This window comes from Crocodylus porosus, unplaced genomic scaffold, assembly GCF_001723895.1.
Source record: "Crocodylus porosus isolate Cpor-Errol unplaced genomic scaffold, CroPor_comp1, whole genome shotgun sequence".
Classification (NCBI taxonomy): Eukaryota; Metazoa; Chordata; order Crocodylia; family Crocodylidae; genus Crocodylus; species Crocodylus porosus.
Window position 1 is genome coordinate 13,644,796 of NW_017728913.1, and position 19,033 is coordinate 13,663,828.

At 41.7% G+C, this 19,033-nt stretch overlaps 1 protein-coding gene across 1 annotated transcript in view; it reads right to left on the reverse strand.

The window, feature by feature from the left end:
* The window catches only part of ASIC5 (acid sensing ion channel subunit family member 5), a 23,595-nt gene extending 14,712 nt beyond the window's left edge, over positions 1 to 8,883 (reverse strand). Inside the window, exons 1-2 of the mRNA XM_019534341.1 lie at positions 8,844 to 8,883; positions 1,505 to 1,811 (exon numbers count right to left, since the gene is read on the reverse strand). Coding sequence (XP_019389886.1) covers positions 1,505 to 1,811; positions 8,844 to 8,883 — 347 coding nt within the window. The remainder of the gene's footprint in view (positions 1 to 1,504; positions 1,812 to 8,843) is intronic.
* Between the last annotated feature and the right edge of the window lie 10,150 nt (positions 8,884 to 19,033).

The following is a 19,033-nucleotide window of genomic DNA, read 5'->3' on the forward strand; positions in this document are numbered from 1 at the left end:
GGTGTTTAAGAGGAGGTTAGATGAACATCTTGCTGGGGTCGTTTGACCCCAGTATTCTTTCCTGCCATGGCAGGGGGTCAGACTACATGATCTGCTCAGGTCCCTTCTGACTCTAGAAACTATGAAACTATTACTAAAAATAGAAATATATAAATTGACAGGAACAGATGGGTGTAGAAACAAATTTTCATTTTATTGTGTCCAGCTACCACACTCTGAATAGTTGAGTGTTGACTACCCATAACATTCTGCCATTATAGCTACAATAATTTATTGCCTATCATAGCCAAATAGATTTCTATTATTGGCATTGTATATTCTGTCACAGAGGTTTTCCTTGTGGGTATATCCCATCGGTTTGGGGATCGCACCTGTGGCTCATTTTACTGGTGAGAGATGGGATATACCTGGCTGCTTACAATAGGACAGAATAACTTATAAAACAGAAAACAATACTTCTAGAAGAGGAGAAACATAAAATGGAAGCCCACTAAACAATAACCCAGCCTAGCTTTCTTTGCTAAATGCCTGCTGATGTAGAAAGGTCTTACAGTGCTTCCAAAAGATGTCCAGGCTTGGGCTCTGGTAGGTTCCAAGAGGGAAGGTGTTCCAGAATTAAGGAATGACAATGAGAACGTGTTACTCATACGATTTTCTTCCAAAAGATTGTGCCTCTACTTGTATGATTAGATAATCAAGTTTTTTTCTCAGCGCAGAAAAAGACTTAAAGATTTGTTCAGGAGCTTCTGGTGTTTATTCATTTCCATTTAAAATCATGCAGCAAAATTCCAACCCAGCATGTTGAAAAATGACCATATGCAGTCAGTTTAGGATACAGACCAGACGTGCAGCTGCATGCTGTGACTGAAAACACTTTGCAGGAAGTGTTCTGAGTTACAACGATCCCCCTGGACCAAACAGAAGTTCATTCTTGGTTCTGGGGGAGGGGGAATCTAGCTACTGGCTGGGAGCCTGCAGCTGGTTTCCTTTAGCAACAGCCCCTCCTGTCTCCTAGCCTGTCTCTCTTTCAGAATGGGAGGGGGGAAAGGAAGGAGAAGGATCTCATTTTAAGGTTCTCTAGCACTGGAGGGTAGGGTGGGTGATTTGGAACCCTGCCCCACCTCCATCTTGGGGGTGGGGGCTCCAACACATTATTCCACCTTCCGGTAGGGCTGAAAAGCCAGCCCCCAGACTGAACTTGAGGCTGGGAGGCAATGCAGACAGAAGTTATAGAAGTCGTTATGTTTTGAAATGTCATCTGACCCCTCATGCAATGAGGGTTCAGATTTTTACTGGATCAACCATTTTTTAACTGTCTGCAGCCATGAACTTGTTTGGTCATGGCTATAGATCACTTTGTCTATATATGCAAATTGTCACCTCTATTTGCACCCCTAATATTCCATCAATTTGAATAGATGTACTTCAGAATGATAATACATTTTAAACAAGAGACATTTAACTCTATTATTCCATATTTATGATGCACTAAAAAGTGTCTTACCTGTTCAAGTTACAAAAAGTCACAGCAGGGAATTCAATATTTTCCACATACTGAACTACCACTGAAGTTGTGGTTGGCCAACTCAAATAATAGATGAAGCGATTGTAGATTTGCCAAGTGACGATGGCAAGGGAGCCCAAGACCACTAGCATCCACACCACCTTGCGCATCTTGCTCGGGGTTCGGACAATATTTTGCACCCCATGAAATGAAGTGGATATAGCAAACTCATAGTTGTACTTCTTTTTTTCTTCCAAATATGGCAACATTTTCCTTTTTAAATACAGGCTGGTCTTTTTCAATAATCCTTAATATTGGACAAAAAGAAAGATTAGTGATATTGTTTTCTTGTGAATGTTTTCAAATGTAATCATTTAAATGCTTCTTGTGACCTATGTTCCTCATGAAACCAAGTATAACAATCCTCTAGAGAGGATACCAGCTCCAATAATGTCTCTTGGCATAAAGAGTTCTCTCCTGCAAGTATTTTTTGACTGCTGAGAGAGCTTACTTACAAGCTTACTCAGAGCAGACAGAACTATCTTAAAGGAAAAGACCCAAAGAAAGTGAGATCCCTATAAAGAAAAGAACCACAATAAACTTTATTCTTGTAACAACATCACTATAATCCATTAAAATAAACTTTTAGTATAGTTTGCTATGACAAAAGCTTGAATCTTGGGGCATCTAAATTATGGATCAAATCTGCAGGCCATTATGCATTTTCTAGGAGATGCTGAGCATCCAGTTTCAAGTAATTTTCTATTAAGCATTCAGGACTAGGCCATTAGTCTTAAACATGAAAAAAGAGCATAGGGTTTTTCCCATAACTTCAGACTCATTACTGAATGTTTCTGAACAAAACCCAGAAGGCTACAACCTCAAAGGTTTGATTCTAGGAGAATTTTTGGGAATAGTCTGATTTCACATCTTTGGGTTTTTTTAATATACAAAAATTATTTTTGTTAGATTTGAAATAGTTTAAGAGCTACAGGATTTATATATATAATAAAGAATGGGACATGTGGTAGCAATCAGTGAGCAATTCTTTGAGCTTTAGGAGTGGTGCCTTCTCTCACAAAACATCCAAAGGAGGTCATTTTAACTACAACCATGTAAAACCAAGTCCTGATTGGATAAACAGTTTAATAGAATGTCTCTATTGGCAAGGGTGAAGTAGAGAGTAGGCTATCCTGCCACTCAGAATCCACAATAGTAGCAGTGCAAAGTATCTTCACTTAGTACTCAGACTGAGAATCTGAGAATCAGTGATTTATCCACTTGGCATTTAAGGTTATTAAATGCCTCACTTCAAAATTGATTGTAATGAGAATTATGTTCATTACTCCTTACATCTAATATAGTCTCATAGGACACATCTACATGAGATGTGTTAATGCTCATTAGCCTAATTTAATGTGCATTTTGGGCACACATCTACATGTGCATACCCTTAACGCACATTAAAAATGGCTAAATTATGGTAGTCATGCATAAATGTGATACCAGCAAATTCACGTATCAAATTTAGGTGCCATTAGTTAAATCACATTACTGCACATGTAGACACAAGGCAGCACTAACTTTAGTGCCAGGTCTGCCCAGCCACTAGGGGCACATGGCAGGGCTGCAGGGACTTGGCACAAACTTTAATGCCCTTACTTTAGTGCCATGTCCCTGGATGTGTTATACACCTGCCAAAATTAACTTAATGAGCATTATCTTAATGCACATTAAATTTAGCTGTGCTTAAATGCATGTGTAGACATGCCCATAGAGGGAATAAAGAGGTCTAAGGTCCCTATCTTTGTTATGACCATGTTAAGGTTAGTAGGGATTTGGACCTGGCTTCTGCATGGAGCTTAGGGGCAGTAGCATAACAAAGAAGAAGTGGGGATTGACTCATGGGGGGAAGAAATAAAAAAAATAGATCCTCTCTCCTGTGCACCTGTTTTCCCAGCCACCATACCACTGCCTGGCTGCACCTGCTGCCTGATGTGCTACCCAGAGCTCAGAATTTCCCAGTTTTGCCTCTGCGTAAGGGCTATCACCAGTTACTCTCTTTGGCCATGTCTAGATGTCTAAATTTGCAGATTTGCAGCTGCAAATTTGTGCAGATACTTTGTGCCACAGCGTATGCCCCTGCCTGTGCGTTTTATGGGACACTGTGTCCCGCTTCAGGCAAACTGCCTTTGCCCAGCTCCTCCTGGCTCCTGGCATGCTGGAGCAGCCAGGGCAAAAAATGGAGTCCCTGGAGGACTAAGCCTCCATTTATCCTTTTCTGTTCTTGTTCAAAGTGTCATACTTACTGTGTCATTAAAAAAATAAAAGAATAAATCTTGTTTCTATAAAATAGGATGTCATATTATTCTATGCCCAATTATTAGTGGCATGTTACGAAATTATGTAAAATATTTCAAATAACATTTCAAAGGAAGTTCATTTCAAATAGAAATTTCAAAAAAATCTGAAACAAGTCTCTTATGGTTCCACGATTTAAGCAGAAGGCTACAAAAATCTTTGTGATTTGATTAAATATTTCAATGCTGTCAGAGCAGCATTTTCTGATGTAAAATCTTTGGAAAAACTTGTGATCAGTTATTGTTACAATAACTCTTGGATCACCTTCTGAAATAGTTTGGTTGTATTCCCATTTATTCAGGGATGCATACAAAAAACAGAACCTTTGTCTTGGGTAAAGATTAAAAAATAATGGCCTGAACCTGAAAACAGTCGGACCTATGTGTCTCCTCGGCTTCTGATAAGCTTCTGAACTGTGTCTCAGAAATAAACTCTACATTTGCCTGATTCCCTTTCCTCCCTCCCCCCTCTTTTTTTTTGGAGTCATGGTTAAAAATTCATCCACTCCAGTAGAAGCAGTTAGGCCAGCGCTGAATACCTTTTGAAAATCCCACCATACATATTTATTCCTAGTTACATTTTTTTTATTCCCAAGTTTCTCTCTTAGTTCTATTGAGTCTGATCTAAATCTTATCCATAAGGAAGGATGACACTCTAGGAACCCATCCTCCTGTACTGATGTAGGGGAACTAGGCAAAATCCCTTAATGCTGCTGAATAGAATTTTGTAGAGAGATTGTCACATAGTACCCTAGATTTCACATTTCAGCAACAGACTTGAGTGGCATGTCTGGCTTACATGTATGCTGTTGTTGCTTGCAATGTTAGTTGGATCTGAAGTTTGCTTAGACTCTGAGAAGTAGTTGTTGTAACAGCATGTGCCGACAGCTGCTTCCCACAAGGCAAAAAAAGTTATCTTGTCCTAGCTGGGTGAATGGCAGAGTCTTTTCATACAGAGGTTATCCCTATCTCTGCTCCTATTTGCTGCTGTTTGGAGTAAGGGTTCTAGTTATCTCTGAGTCTTCTGACACCCATGCTTTTTATTTTATCATGCTAGTTTATACAACAAAATATCATCTCATAGCTGTTATGCAAGCATGCAACTAAACTTAAATTCCAGCACTGCTCTGCAATATGCATATAGAATACTGCATGTGTGCTTGTGGAATTTTTGGCAATAACAGCTGAAGCTACCAATTATCTTTAGACTGAAGGAGCAATTTGTATCCCATCAGGTAAGGGCTTGTTGGATTGGGCTCTTCAAGAAAATTTACTGGTGTGGACTGACAATGATGTCCTGACCTGAAAAGATGAGGTGGAGTGACTTACAGTCATCAGTTACTCCATTATGACTATTACATGCATCTGTTTTATGTCAACTAAATCATGCTATTTAGTAGTTTCATTCAGGGGTAAACTGCCTTGATTTAGCTTCCAAGTACTGTGTGGTAGAGTGGACATAGAAATTATGCATTCCTTTAAGTTTAAGCCAATATACTTTCTTGTTCCATACCCTCTGTTACTTACAGATTTCTGAAAAAATGTATCTACTTCAGAAGACCAAAAGTAACGTCTAAATAAATTAGAGCAAAGAGGTATGACTGCATATTTGCAATGAAAACACTTTCCATTTCCAATGCATTGTCAGAGATTCTGGGTATATAATTTAGGAACGGCAGTGCATTTTGGGATTTGAGGCTTGTTGTGGGGGTTGTCATGATATTAAATAAAATAAAATAATTGAAAGACTAATACAAGACAAAATGAATTAGACTGAACCTCGGTAATATAGGTACTACCAGTCAACATGGGCCTAAGCAAATCTTTTTAACTTTATCACTTTACAGCATTACATGTTTGGATAATTAATTAGATTACATCAATACTCTTGCCTTCTGTAAGGTGTATGATTTGGTGTCTCACTATAGTTTGATTAAGAAATTTGTGGGATACAAATCTGTAGTATGTAACATCAACATAGCAGGCAAATGTAATTGTAAATGATGAAATTTTATGAAATATATCTGATTTAATGGCATCTCATAAAGATCAATTCTTGACCAGACTTTGTTATACTTATGACTGTGAACTCTTTGATTAAGTACAGGCAGTCAAAAGCTGAAGGCTGAATCAATTCAATCTTTGCAGGTTAGTCTAAACTGCATAGATTGACCAGATAAGTGAATAGACATTCAGTTCTGATTCTGAAAATGCAGCCACATGCCTACAGTGACATAGGTCAGAAGCTGGGGGGTGCTAGAGCATGCCTTCTAGACACTGCCAAGGGGAAGGGAGGAGAGAAGCCCTCCAAGGCTTCCCACCTGCCTCCCAGCTTATGTGGAGATGGTGTGACCAAGCCCCAGCTTGGGGCCAGCATGCTGAGGTGAGAGGAAGAGGGGCTTTAAACCTCCCTCCCTGGCCAACATGGGACTCCAGCCTGGGTCTGTCTGGGGTGAGGGAATGCCTACCAGCTTTTCCCCTGCTCCCCACTCCTGTTCTAAGCCACCATTCTGAGAGGGGGGCAGGGGGCTTTAAACCCAACCCTGGCCTGCAGGGGACCCCAGTTGGGGTCTGTCTGGTGAGGGGTGGGGCAGCCTCTACCAAGCTTTTGCTCCCTTCCCCCCTCCTTCAGCGGAGATCGGGGGCATGACCATGCCCCAGGGATTGCACACTGAGGCAGGGAGGGAGGGGTTTTAAACCCACTCTCAGTCATGCATGGGACTCCACCCAGGGTCTGATAGGGGCAGTCCCTGTCAGGCTTTTACCCCCCAGCTTGAGTGGAGAGCAGGGTGCCTGGCCAGACTTCAGCCTGGGTACTTTGCGGTAGAGGAGGGGGGGGGGTTCACTCCCTCCTTGGTCCTAGACCTCAGTTGGGGTTTCCCTGGGTGGGGGAGAAGCCCCTGCCAGGCTTTTGCCCTGCCTCACTACTCACTCCAGTGGAGGAGGGACATGGCCACATCCCATCCCAGGGCTTGCACAGTCAGGCTGGGAGGGAGGAAAGCTCAAACATCCCTCCCTTCCCACCTCTGCATGCCAACCCTGGGCCGGGTCATGGCTCTGCTCGAGTGAGGTAGAAAACCCTGGCAAATCTGCCCTCCCCCTTTCAACTGGGAAGTGGGGGACAAAAGCATGGCAGGGGCTGCTCCCTACCTTCCAAGGCAAATCCTGGGTCTGGTCTGGAACCAGTGAGGGGGGTTTAACTCTCCCCCCTACTACATGGGACCCCAGTCAGGGTCTGCCTGGCTTTCCCCTGCTCCCTGCTTGAGTGGGGAGCAAGGGAAAAGTCAGGCAGGAGCTGCTTTACCCCTGCCTGCAGACCCTGGCTGGGGTCCCTTCTGGGCAGAGGGACTTCAAATCCCTTTCCCTCCCCTCCATCTCAACTTGCCGGCCTGGCCAGTGTCTGGTCACATCACTCACCTCTCCACTCGAGTGGGGAGGAGGGGAAAAGAATGTGTGGGGCTGCTCTGACCCTGGAAGGGGTCTGGGACAGAAGTTGTATAAACCGGTTCGACCTAGTTCAGTTCAGTCTGATACTGCATCCAACCAGGTTTATCTTAAAATGGTTTTGGCCATTTTGAACGTAGTTTAAGCGCACTGAACTTTGGTTCTATTACAGGTTTAAACCAGTTTCTAAAAATTTAAACTAGTTTATGTGTAACTTCTGACCCTAGCCTTTGAGTCGAGGGCTTTCTCTTTTTTTTTGTGCATGTGTAACATCAGGCACAAGAAGTCCTACTCTAGGCATTTCATTGATACACATAATAAGTATATAAAATATTTTATCAGTCACATAAAAGAAAAAACAAAATCATTATTGATCAGTTAACTGTTGACACAAAGATTGAGGAGAAAATAAGTAATAAAGAAAATAAGTCACTGATATAATCTGGGTCACCTAGTAAACCAGGCACAATGAAAACAGAAACTATGTTGATATGGCTAGCTGTCAAGTCATCTAGGAAAAATGAACCAAACTATACTGACAGGATGGAGAAACCACGGTAGGTAATTAGTTGAACATGATTTTCCCAGTCTGATACTGTGGCTGAAAGGGTTAATATAATCTTTGGATGTATAAACAGGGGAATATTGTATAGGAAGAGGCAGGAAGTTTTTTTATGCAGCTCCAAGTGGAATATTGTGTCTCTAATTTTGATGTTCATGCTGCCAGAAGCGTGCTGAAAAAATCGAGAAGAATGGAGAAGATCCACAGATTGATTATCTCATTGGAAAACATGGCTGATAGTGAGAACTCAAACTGATCAATCTATTTAGTTTATCAAACAAAATCTTAAAAACTGATTTGATTAGTCTGCAATTACTTACGTGAGGAATATACATTTGATAATAGAAAACTCTTTAATATAGCAGTGATAATAAGATCTGATGGCTGGAATTTAAATTTAAACAAATTCAGATGAGAAACCAGGTTCAAATTTTAATGATGAAGGTAATTAACCATTATAACAGCTCACCAAATGTCACAATGTCACAATGACTTTTTCATTAACATACATTTTAAACAAAGATTAAATGCTTTTCTAGAATGTATGTTTTATTTCAGTCAGAATTACTGGACCTAAGGAGGAGTTAATTCAAGGAAGTTCTATGGTCTGTGTTATGCATAAGATTATATCACAATGCATCTCTTCTGACCTTAGAAATCTATTAATTATTAAAGTCTATTTCATCACTCAGAAGAGAACAATTTAAAACAACATATGAAATAAAAGCAAGTGGTTCTCAGTATGTAAAGGAGCAATGGCTACAGGCAAACAAACAATCCACTTACACACATTAGAACAATCCCTTTTTTACAGTGCTTATTTTCTTTTCTCTTTCTTCATACTACATACTAATTATTATTTGGAAATTTGCTCTGAAGTAAAGGAAAATTATTTTTTCCCCTTTTGGATGTAGAAATCCATTTTAAATTAGGTAAAACTACTAGGTTATGCATTATATTTATTATTACATACCTCCAACATCCAGTCCACTGCATTTCCCAAATGGGTTCATTTATGTTGTCCTTGTTGGAGAAAGAAGGCTCAAATACAAAGAGCTTCCTTTTTATTGTCGATCACTGTTCATTAATGGCTTTTATAGAAAATTAAATGGGTGGGGATATTAGTTGACACACAACACTGGGCAATCTACCTGCCTGTGTTGCTATACTTCATTTTCTGAATAACACGTTCTGGGAAGTAGAAGCAAAGATTAGTTTTATGACAGGATCAGATATCTAAGTTCAGCTATCTGTTATGAGGCATGTACAAGTAGAAAGGAAATCATATGTGCTGTAGCACATTCTGGCATGCAAATTAATCTATTTTTAAAATAATGACAATTATAATTAAGACCAATTCTTGTTCATATGCAATGTTGCAGTAAAAATATTGTAGTCTGTAGGAACTGGGTAGTATTCCCATCAAGTGAGAACCCTTTAGTGATCCTCTCTCTGTGAATAGGTTCTACTAGGCCTAAACCAACAGGGCCCCAGGATTCCCTTGTATACTTACTGCTTTGTTGAAAAAAGATGAGATTCAGTTTCCCCCATGTGTGGAGGGCACATGGGATTTTTGTGACACTTTCCATAATAATAAAATCACAAACCTAAAATCACACTAATAACAGTGGGGTCAAATTATAGGAAGATGTGGGAGTGGGCTTGGTAGGAAAGGGAAACAGAATTCTAAAAATCTGATTAAATAAAAATGCAGGCAAACTAAGTGTCTTTGAGTCCTATAGGACATCTCTAGATTTGGTTTTATAATTACATCATTTCTCCCTATTAATGGGTAAGGAAAAATAATTAAAGAAATCCTAAGTATTGCTTATAGAAGTATAGTATCTCATGGAAGTTAACATGCCTGTACTTAACTTTAGGGGTATGCATAGGATACTCTTAGGATTAAGTGTAGGATTAATATCTTAATTCATGTTTAGGAAAGTATAAGGCCCTGACTATACCTCAACTATTTTTTTTTCAGTAACTACTTTGCCCTCAGCCTGTCTACTCACAAATCAAGTTATGGTGGCCACATTATCGAAGTTTCCATCATGACTGTTTCTGAAACATAATTAGTGTCTGCATCTGCCACATTTCCTACTTGGGGTCATAACTGGGCAGCTACCCCATTCTTTTTCAGCAAGTGTACAGAGTGCCCAGAGGAGATGGACACAGCAGCATCAACAGTCTGGTAAGCAATGAGTTTATACAAGCTGTTGATTGTGCAGTTGCCTAATTAACTGTGCAGCAAACAAGTCCTAACCTGCTGCAAAGTGTTTTTTTGTGCATAGCAGCACATGTGTGGATGCTGCCCCAGCTGGCTGAGGCCCAGGGTGCTTCAGTGCGGAGCTAGCCAGCAAACAGCCCTCATGCTGCAGCACCCTTGGGTTTCATCCAACCCTTTTGCAGCATGTGGAACCCCATCAGCACAGCTCTGGGCTGGCTGCTCTAACAGGGTTATACATGCTGCGGAGTAGCTAGCTGGGGCATGAGGCTGCTTCAGTGGGAGGGCTGCTTGCTGGCTAGCCCCATACTGAAACATCCTTGTACCTCAGTCAGCCTGTATATTGTGCTCATGGAACCCTATTGAAGCAGCCCTGGGCAGCTCCAGCAGGCAGGGAGCAGGCTGCAAACAGCTGTACCAGGGTCCGGAGCCCCAGCACTGGCTCCAAGATGGCAGTGGGTGCACGTGTGCTTTGTAGTACACAGGAGGGAAAAGCCTGGGGCAGTATAACCCCAGTCCCTCCTCTGCCGTTCTCCCAGAGATGTACATGCAGCTACTGCCAGCAATGAGGACCAGGCCTGTTGCAGCTCAGCCTCGCATGCCAGGTCAAGGTGTGGGTGGAGGTTGTGTTTTTAGTACTCTAGCTCAAAACGTTGCCAGCCCCTGATTTAGTGCTTCACAGTGAAATACTTTGTAACGCATCTGACTTCTAAAGTGTATAATTTAAGATTAGGGCTCTTGAACAGGGATTGGCAATGTTTTGCAGGGGGGGAAGGGGAAAGGGAGGAGGCGAGGGGACTGCAAATCCTTTCCTGCTCTAGGTAATATTACAGGAAATTAAGTCCTCATTCCCATTCCACATTTGGATACCCATACAATGAGAGAAGGTAGCACATGAGACAAGGATTTTCTAAGGTCTGATAGCCATTATTTTATTTTTATATCTTATTTTAAATAACTTACAGTACTTTTTAGACTTCAGCTTTAAAAGAAAAGAGATGTCAGGACTGTGTTTACCAAACTTATTATCGTTCAATTTTGCCATGCCAGCTTTACAAAAGCTTTTCTCTTTATTTACTGTCTGGAAAGTCAACATGGCTGCTTATAGACATGAAAACTCCTGCCCCCTCCCCAGCACTTTACTTTCAGTTTGGTGCGCTCCTGCTTTGAGAAGAGCGCATACCCAGGAGAGGCATTGCGTTGATTTATACAGATGTTGGGCAAGCCAGGTCAAATTATGTGCTTCAGTGGGGCTTTTTGGCACATTTATCTAATAACTGACTAAATTAGCTATTAGATAAACATACCACAAAGCTCCGCTGTAGAGCCCGATCTATGCAGATGCTGCAGAGCCGAGTTGAACTAACGTGCTGCCTCTTCTGGTAAAGTGCTGTTTTGTTTCGTTTTTTTCATGTCTGTCAGCAGCCAGCATGTTCTTTGAAGTAAACATTTAAGAAAACACCAGGGGGAGCAGCTCAACCATCTGCTATGACTAAACTGCATCTTCATACTATACTAGAAACAGAGCACCAATCAGTTGAATTTTTTTCTGCACTAAGCTGTTTTTGGCAAATACTTTGCAGGTTGAATTCTTGGTGTAGGTTTGGCATATAGTTTGCATAAATGGTTTTCAGACGCCAAGTATCTCACCACTGGATTTATCAATTCACTAACTGTTGCATACCTGTGTCTTATATGCTGTTTTGGACAAATAATCATTATTAAAATTTTTTTGTGAAAGTCTCAGGTGCTGTAGGTGTGAAATCAATCAAGAATGGACCAGGAATGAGCTTTCCTTGCTGGATCCCCACAAAGAACTACGTTAGGGCTCACACCCTAGACAATACTTAGGTCATAGACCACTGATCTGGCCTATAGCCCAATTTAGCTACATCATAAGAAGTGAAGGTCAAGAGTCTGCAACATAAAATTTACCAAATTATAAGATAAAATATTATAGCTAATAATTATAATTAATTTTATTCAAAGTACCTCCGGCCTGGCCTTCCAACTCCCAGGACAGTAAGCTCTCATTGATAAGCTATGGATCAGTTATAAGGGTATCACTGACTGTACAGCAAGTTTGGAAAATGGGTAAAAAGCATATTTTGTGCATTTGTTTGGAATTGGGCAAAACATTTAGAGTTTTGAAAATCTTTGGCAAAAACAAGGTGTCCCCCCACCTTTTGTTTGTGAAATGATTTCAAAATGTCAGCTGTTCGGGCAATATGTCATTTTGAATAACACCCTGGTTACAGATGTGTGTGATATCTTTGTTTTGCTGTAACATAGATGCAGTAATATCATGTAGAAACACTGATGGATTGCCAAGAAGCAAATATGTATCCATATTTGATGTGCATCTCAGAATTTCTGTGCTTTCTGTTTCAGAAGAAAACATACATAGCCTTAAGTTTGTGGGTTTTAGTGTAATGAAATAACATTTTTCACATCTATAGCATTCTTCATTTAGGTAACTCAAAGCATTTTACAAATGTTAATGAATTGCAAAGTTTATCTGAGGTTTATTTTCAATGAAACCTGTTTAATTATTTATCTCTCACTTCACATATGGGGAGAATGTTGCATGGAAAATCGTTTACTTATCTAAGGTGATATCAATTCAGAGGCAGATCTAGGAATGGAACGCTAAATGTTTGATTCCTACAACACCCATAGAAAGATATAAATGAGGAGGGGAAATTAGGAATTTAAATAGTGAGTGACCAACTATGGCTAAATAAAATTGAACTTTGACAACAAAAATGAGGATATGGAAAATTATGAGTAAGATTTGTTTTTTGGTAGGGCAACATATTAAATACGCAAGATGTAACATGGATACATCTTGTGTATTTAAGTCTGCGCAGGCGATAAGGGTGGAAACAGACATTACCCAACACCTCATTTGTACCGACATAAAAATTTTTATGCTGGCCCAAATGGTGAGCAAATAGACATCCCTACCCTCTGTTGCACCACATGAGAAGAAAATCAGTGGCACAGTAACAAGTAGTCATAGATTCTGCCACTTATTTTTTGTGGCAGATGTCTATTAGCTCTGTGGTGGGAGAGTATGGGCAGCCTGATCTGTTTGCTTTCTCCAGCCACCAAAGGTAGGTGCTCTGGGAATATGAGTATCCCATAAGCCTCCGGAGCATCCACCTAGCTTCCCCCATTATAGAGAGGAACCCTGAGTAATCTTAGGTTGCCTCTCTGTAAGCAGGGAAGTCAGGATTCCCCACTCATTCAGGCCCAGGAGCAAGTTTGGGGTGAGTGGAGAACTCTGCTGCTTGTAGACACACCCCCATATTGAGGAGCAAGGGAATCTCCAACATTGACTCACATCTGCAAGTATTAAACAGGAAACTCCCACGAGAGTTCCCCTTCTGTGTTTGCAGGAAATTTTCATTGTGAGTTTCCAGGGGGACTGCGCTTGCAGACACATGTCTCATGTCGTAGCACAGATAGATGCACCTAAGGAAGTTTCCCCTCTCCGCTTCCAGAGGCATGCTTGCTCCTCAACATGGGGGTGGGGAGGGAGGGGGCAGGAACACACCTGCAAGCAGGGAGTTTCCCCCATTTGCAGAGATACCTCAAGTTAGGGCACAGCACCCGGTAATGTTTACAGATGTATCATGGTGCATCTGATGGCACTCCACAGAAGACATCTGTTTCCAGAGTAAATTTTTTTTTTTTTTTTTTTTTTTTTTTTTTGCACCGGTCCTGGAAGCACTGCTATACCAGGTCAATGCATGGAGTGGACGGAGCACACTCCCGTTCCACCAACCAATACCAAAAAGAATCTGCTCAACATGAGCGGAATGCGGGGAGAGGCTGCAGGGCCTGCTCTCTCTCAAGGATTAGTAAAGAGAAAGAGGACTGTGATTAGAAAAAAACCATCAGAGTTTATGTTTTGAGTCGATCCCTTCCTTCCCCCAGCCAGATGTGGTGATTGAACTGTAAAGTAAACAGCAGCAATGCATTCAGCCATGTGCCAAGGGATAGGAGTGACTCACAGGTCTGGTTGTATCTTGGGAGTGGCATTAAAAGGAAAAGCAGAGGAGACAACAGCAAACAACTGGACAGATGGCAACTGTAAGACAAGGCCTTTGACCATAGTGTTAAGATCTTAAACAGGAAATGAGATCACCTTCCAGGGTACTGCACAAAAGAGTCCTATTAAAGTTTAAACGTTTGTATGTATTGACAGGTTTAAGATTGAACTTAGTAATTAATGTTCTCACTGTTATTAACCCATTTAATGGGAAAGAGAAGCGATTCTTGGTAACAGTGCTGAAGAGAAATCTCTCTGAATCTACCCTGGAAAGATCTATAGTCATAAAACTAATGTTTCTTTTGGGACAACTTGCTGAGTAGTATCCTTTTCCACATGAGTAAGGGTGGTAGAAGGGAATGGAAGGGTGAATATCATACTCTGTGTGTATGCACATGTGTGTATACATGTGAAGTGCTGGTGGTGGCCATCAAGATTAATGTATTTTTAAGGAACATACTGATGTGGCAGACATCCACAGAATTTTGTGAATATACCAAAGCCAGATCTCCTGCTAGTGAAAACAGTGTTGTTCCATTGTATTCAATGGCCCTGAACTGATAATCACCAGCTAAGACTTCTGCCCAACAGTTTTTGGTGTTAGTGGATGCAGTTAGACATATACTACACTGTGGAGTTGACTAATTAGCTCTGCAGTAAAGTATCACTGTCTACACCTGTGCTGGTATTAGGGCACAGTAAATTAATTATATCCGCCATAAGATAGTACTGTCCTGGACAGTACTATCTTACGGCAGACTCATTGAGCATGTCCATATGAGCGCACACGTGCAGTATGCAATGCTGCAGACCCACCTGCAGTGCCACATAATGCATGTGCCACACATGCAGGCATAGCAGCATGGGGGTGGGAGCTTTGACATCGGGAGATCCCAGTGTCAAAAAACCCAGTGGGAGATCCCGGTGTCAAAAAAAGCAAGGTGGCATACATGGCAGCAGTGTGCACCACCCAAAACTGGAGCCTGGCCAGCTGGAGTCACGCTCTGGCTGCCGGCCAGGCTCCCTGTTGCTGGTTCAACACTGCTGGAGCCCCAGGAGGCCTTCAGGACCCCAGGTAAGACTGCTAAGGCCAGCCCAGGTGCTGGCCTCAGCATCCTCCAGCCCACCCAGGGCAGCGTTCTGTGTCCCAGAGCACACGTGTACAGGCATTCCCTGGGGACAAGTAACAGTAGTATTGTGTTGCTGCCGTTTGTCCCTGGGGAAATGCATGTGCCTGCATTTCTGGATCTGGCCATTTAGTGCACTGCAACACTCATGTAAATGGTGACAGGGGCTGGCTGAGGCATGAGGGTGCTAATATGCAAGGGCTGCATACTGCCTTGCCACACACTGTAGCACCCTCATGCCCCAACTAGCCCCTCCATTGCCCAGCACCATCACCTGGAGCCCAGGGCTCCCCCCATGCTCTCTGCCAGCCTGGGGCTGCTTCACCCTGGCTTAGAGTGCCACAGTCCCCGGCACACACGTAAACGCTGCACCTGGGAGCAGCTGATGGCATGAACTGGGCCAGAATTTATTGCTTTGCCTTAACTTCACATGTAGATGCACCTAGGAGAGGGAAGTACATTGAGAAGTGATGCAGCCTCTTGAAGCCATGCAAATACAATGGTTAAAAAATCTTCTTGGCACTTCCTTTTTTTCACTGTGTTTTATAAATCTGTTGTTCGTAGATGGCAAGACCTTGAGCTTTATTCCTCCCACTAAGTACAAATGTCTGATTGGATAATTAATATTACATCAACCTTTATCCTTATTTGCCTGACCTTGAATTATTGAATCTTTATTTTACTTAAAACACACTGTTAATTGCTAGTGGAGGTTAAAGGCAAAAGGCAGTACTAGCTAAGGAAATTACACCATACTCAGTGAACACAGGAAGTGTTATCTTCTTATGGCACGTTTTATTGACAGAGTTGTTTATATGTTATTTCTGTGATATTACTGATTTTTTCAAAGCCTTTTCCCTGCCTGCTCTTATATCAAAGGTTATTTAATTTGTAACAAGTATTTTAGAAGAATATGTACCAAGCATTTTTACCTAATTTTATTACATTTTATTTTTATATAAAATTGAGAACAAATAGCAAAGTAAACAAATTAAAATCAGAAATGGTTAATTATGTGTTATATGAAGCAGTGGGGAGTTATTCCACACTTGACTTAAATACAATTTGTAAGAAAAATAAGGCTGAGAAAGAAAAACCTTCTGTCTGTATCCCCTTGCTCTGTCAGTATCCACCTTTTGTTTTATGTCCTATACTTCAGTTGTAAGTTTTTGGAGACAGTGACTCCTTGTGTTGTGTGTTTGTACAGTACCTAGTGCACTGTGGTTCTGGTCTATGCCTGGGGCACCAAAAATAGTACTGTACAGGCATACCTCGGAGATATTGCGGGTTCGGTTCCAGACCACCGTAATAAAGCGAATACCGCAATAAAGCGAGTCACACGAATTTTTTGGTTTCCCAGTGCATATGAAAGTTATGTTTACACTATACTCTAGTCTATTAAGTGTGCAATAGCATTATGTCTAAAAAAACAATGTACATACCTTAATTAAAAAATACTTTATTGCTAAAAAATGCTAACCATCATCTGAGCCTTCAGCGAGTCGTAACCTTTTTGCTGGTGGAGGGTCTTGCCTCGATGTTGATGGCTGCTGACTGATCAGGGTGGTGGCTGCTGAAGATTGGGGTGGCTGTGGCAATTTCTTAAAATAAGACAACAATGAAGTTTGCCGCATCGACTGACTCTTCCTTTCATGAAAGATTTCTCTGTAGCATGCGATGCTGTTTGATAGCATTTTACCCACAGTAGAACTTCTTTCAAAAGATCACAGATCACCATAACAAATATAATAATAATGAAAAAGTTTGAAATATTGCGAGAATTACCAAAATGTGACACAGAGACACGAAGTGAGCAAATGCTGTTGGAGAAATGGCACCGATGGAAAAATGGTGCTGATAGACTTTCTCGACGCAGGGTTGCCACAAACCTTCAATTTGTAAAAAAACCCAATATTTGCGAAGCGCAATAAAGCGAAGCGCAATAAAACGAGGTATGCCTGTATAGTTAATTACGATGAACCCAAACCCATAGAATTCCAGGACCCCCCCTTGTATATGACCAATTGTATGAAGGAATTATGTGGTGAAGCACACATTAACTTCAAATAGAGAAAAATAGGGATCTCAATATACATAATAGGCAAAGCTAGTTCGCTCAACAAAACTACAAGAATAAAGATTAGGAAATTACTGCCTGATGTTTTTGTGGCCCCACTTCAGGACAGTGTGCTACAGTAAACCCTAGCCAGCATGGACGAGTGGCCACTTATCAAAGAACCACTTCTCAGAAGAGCACACAAGTAAGTATATGCTTAAAATTACCGTATTTCCTGGTGTACAGGTCGATCTCTGGCTTTCTGATTTGAATGGCAAGGATTTTCATAGGCACAGTGTATAAATTGGGGCCAAGCTCAGCTGCTGAAGCCCCATTCCCTGTGAGTGGCACTTCTGGTGCCACTCGCAGGGGATGGGGCCATGCCAGCCAAGCACCAAGCCCATCCCCATCTCCTGAGAGCAGTGTGTTCCAAACCAAGCCCTGAGCCCTGCCCATCCCCTGTGAACAGTGCCAAGCCCAATGCTGCTTGCAATGGAATGGGGGCATGGACAAGGCTGGGCTCAGCTGGGCTGCAGCACTGCTCGCAGGGGATGAGGCCATGCCAGCCAAGCACCACGGAGCAGAGCCCTGACCCTGTACTCTGCAGGTGGCACTGGGCTCACAGGGGATGGGGCTGCACCAGGCAAGCGCTGAGCCTGGCCCTGTCTGCTGTGAGCAGAGCTGCCGAATGCCAAGCCCAGCACCACTTGCAGGGGATGGGACTGTGCTCTGCTTCACTGGTGCTTCCCCATCCCCTCTGAGTAGTATTAGTATGACCCAGGCAGCATTGCTTGCAGGGGATGGGACTATGCCAGCTGAGTACCGAGTCCAGCCCCATCCCCACTTTTTTGATGTGGCACAGTTCATAAGTCGAGTTTGATTTTTAAGACACAAAATTTGGCTTTCAAAACCTGATTTATACACTGTGAAATATGGTAAACAGATATGCCTTGGGGCATGTGAGAGGAGAGTGTAATGTTCTTTTAGTCATACTGCCTCATCTGTAACTTAGAAAAAAAATTTAAGGCATGAGAATGTGGCTGCTTTCTCGTTATTTATTATACTTGGGTGGTATGGAATCTGAGGGCCAAATTCTAATTTAATTGAATGTGCTACTAGAATGGTATAGCTGTAACTAAGGATAGCTAATGTTAGTTGGTTACTTCTCATACCCGACTCTGGGAGAATCATAAGTGTAGAGAGCATGAGGTCACTTATTAGTAGCCAGAAGCCCTTCCCAAGCCCTGCTATAATTGATCTTCATTTTAATACAAATCCAAACTGAACAGAGTTAATTTTTAAATCAGAAATTTTGTTTTATATTTCAAATTAATTCTAAATTAAATAAAATTAAAAGTTCACTTTTTAATGACAATTTCTGAGTGGAAACAAAATTGGTAGTGACTCTCTCATCTTTAGATAGAATCCATATATGCCAACCAGACAGATGCATAGTTCTCATAGATTTCATAGTCATTAGGGCTGGAAGGGACCTCAGAAGATCATCGAGTCTAGCCCCCTGCCCGAAGGGCAGGAAGTCAGCTGGGATCATAGGATCCCAGCAAGATAAGCATCCAGTTCATTCTTGAAGGTGTTCAATGTAGGTGCTTCAACCACCTCCGATGGCAGGCTCTTCCAGACCTTGGGGGCTTGGACAGTAAAGAAATTCTTCCTTATGTCCAGCCTGAAATGGTCT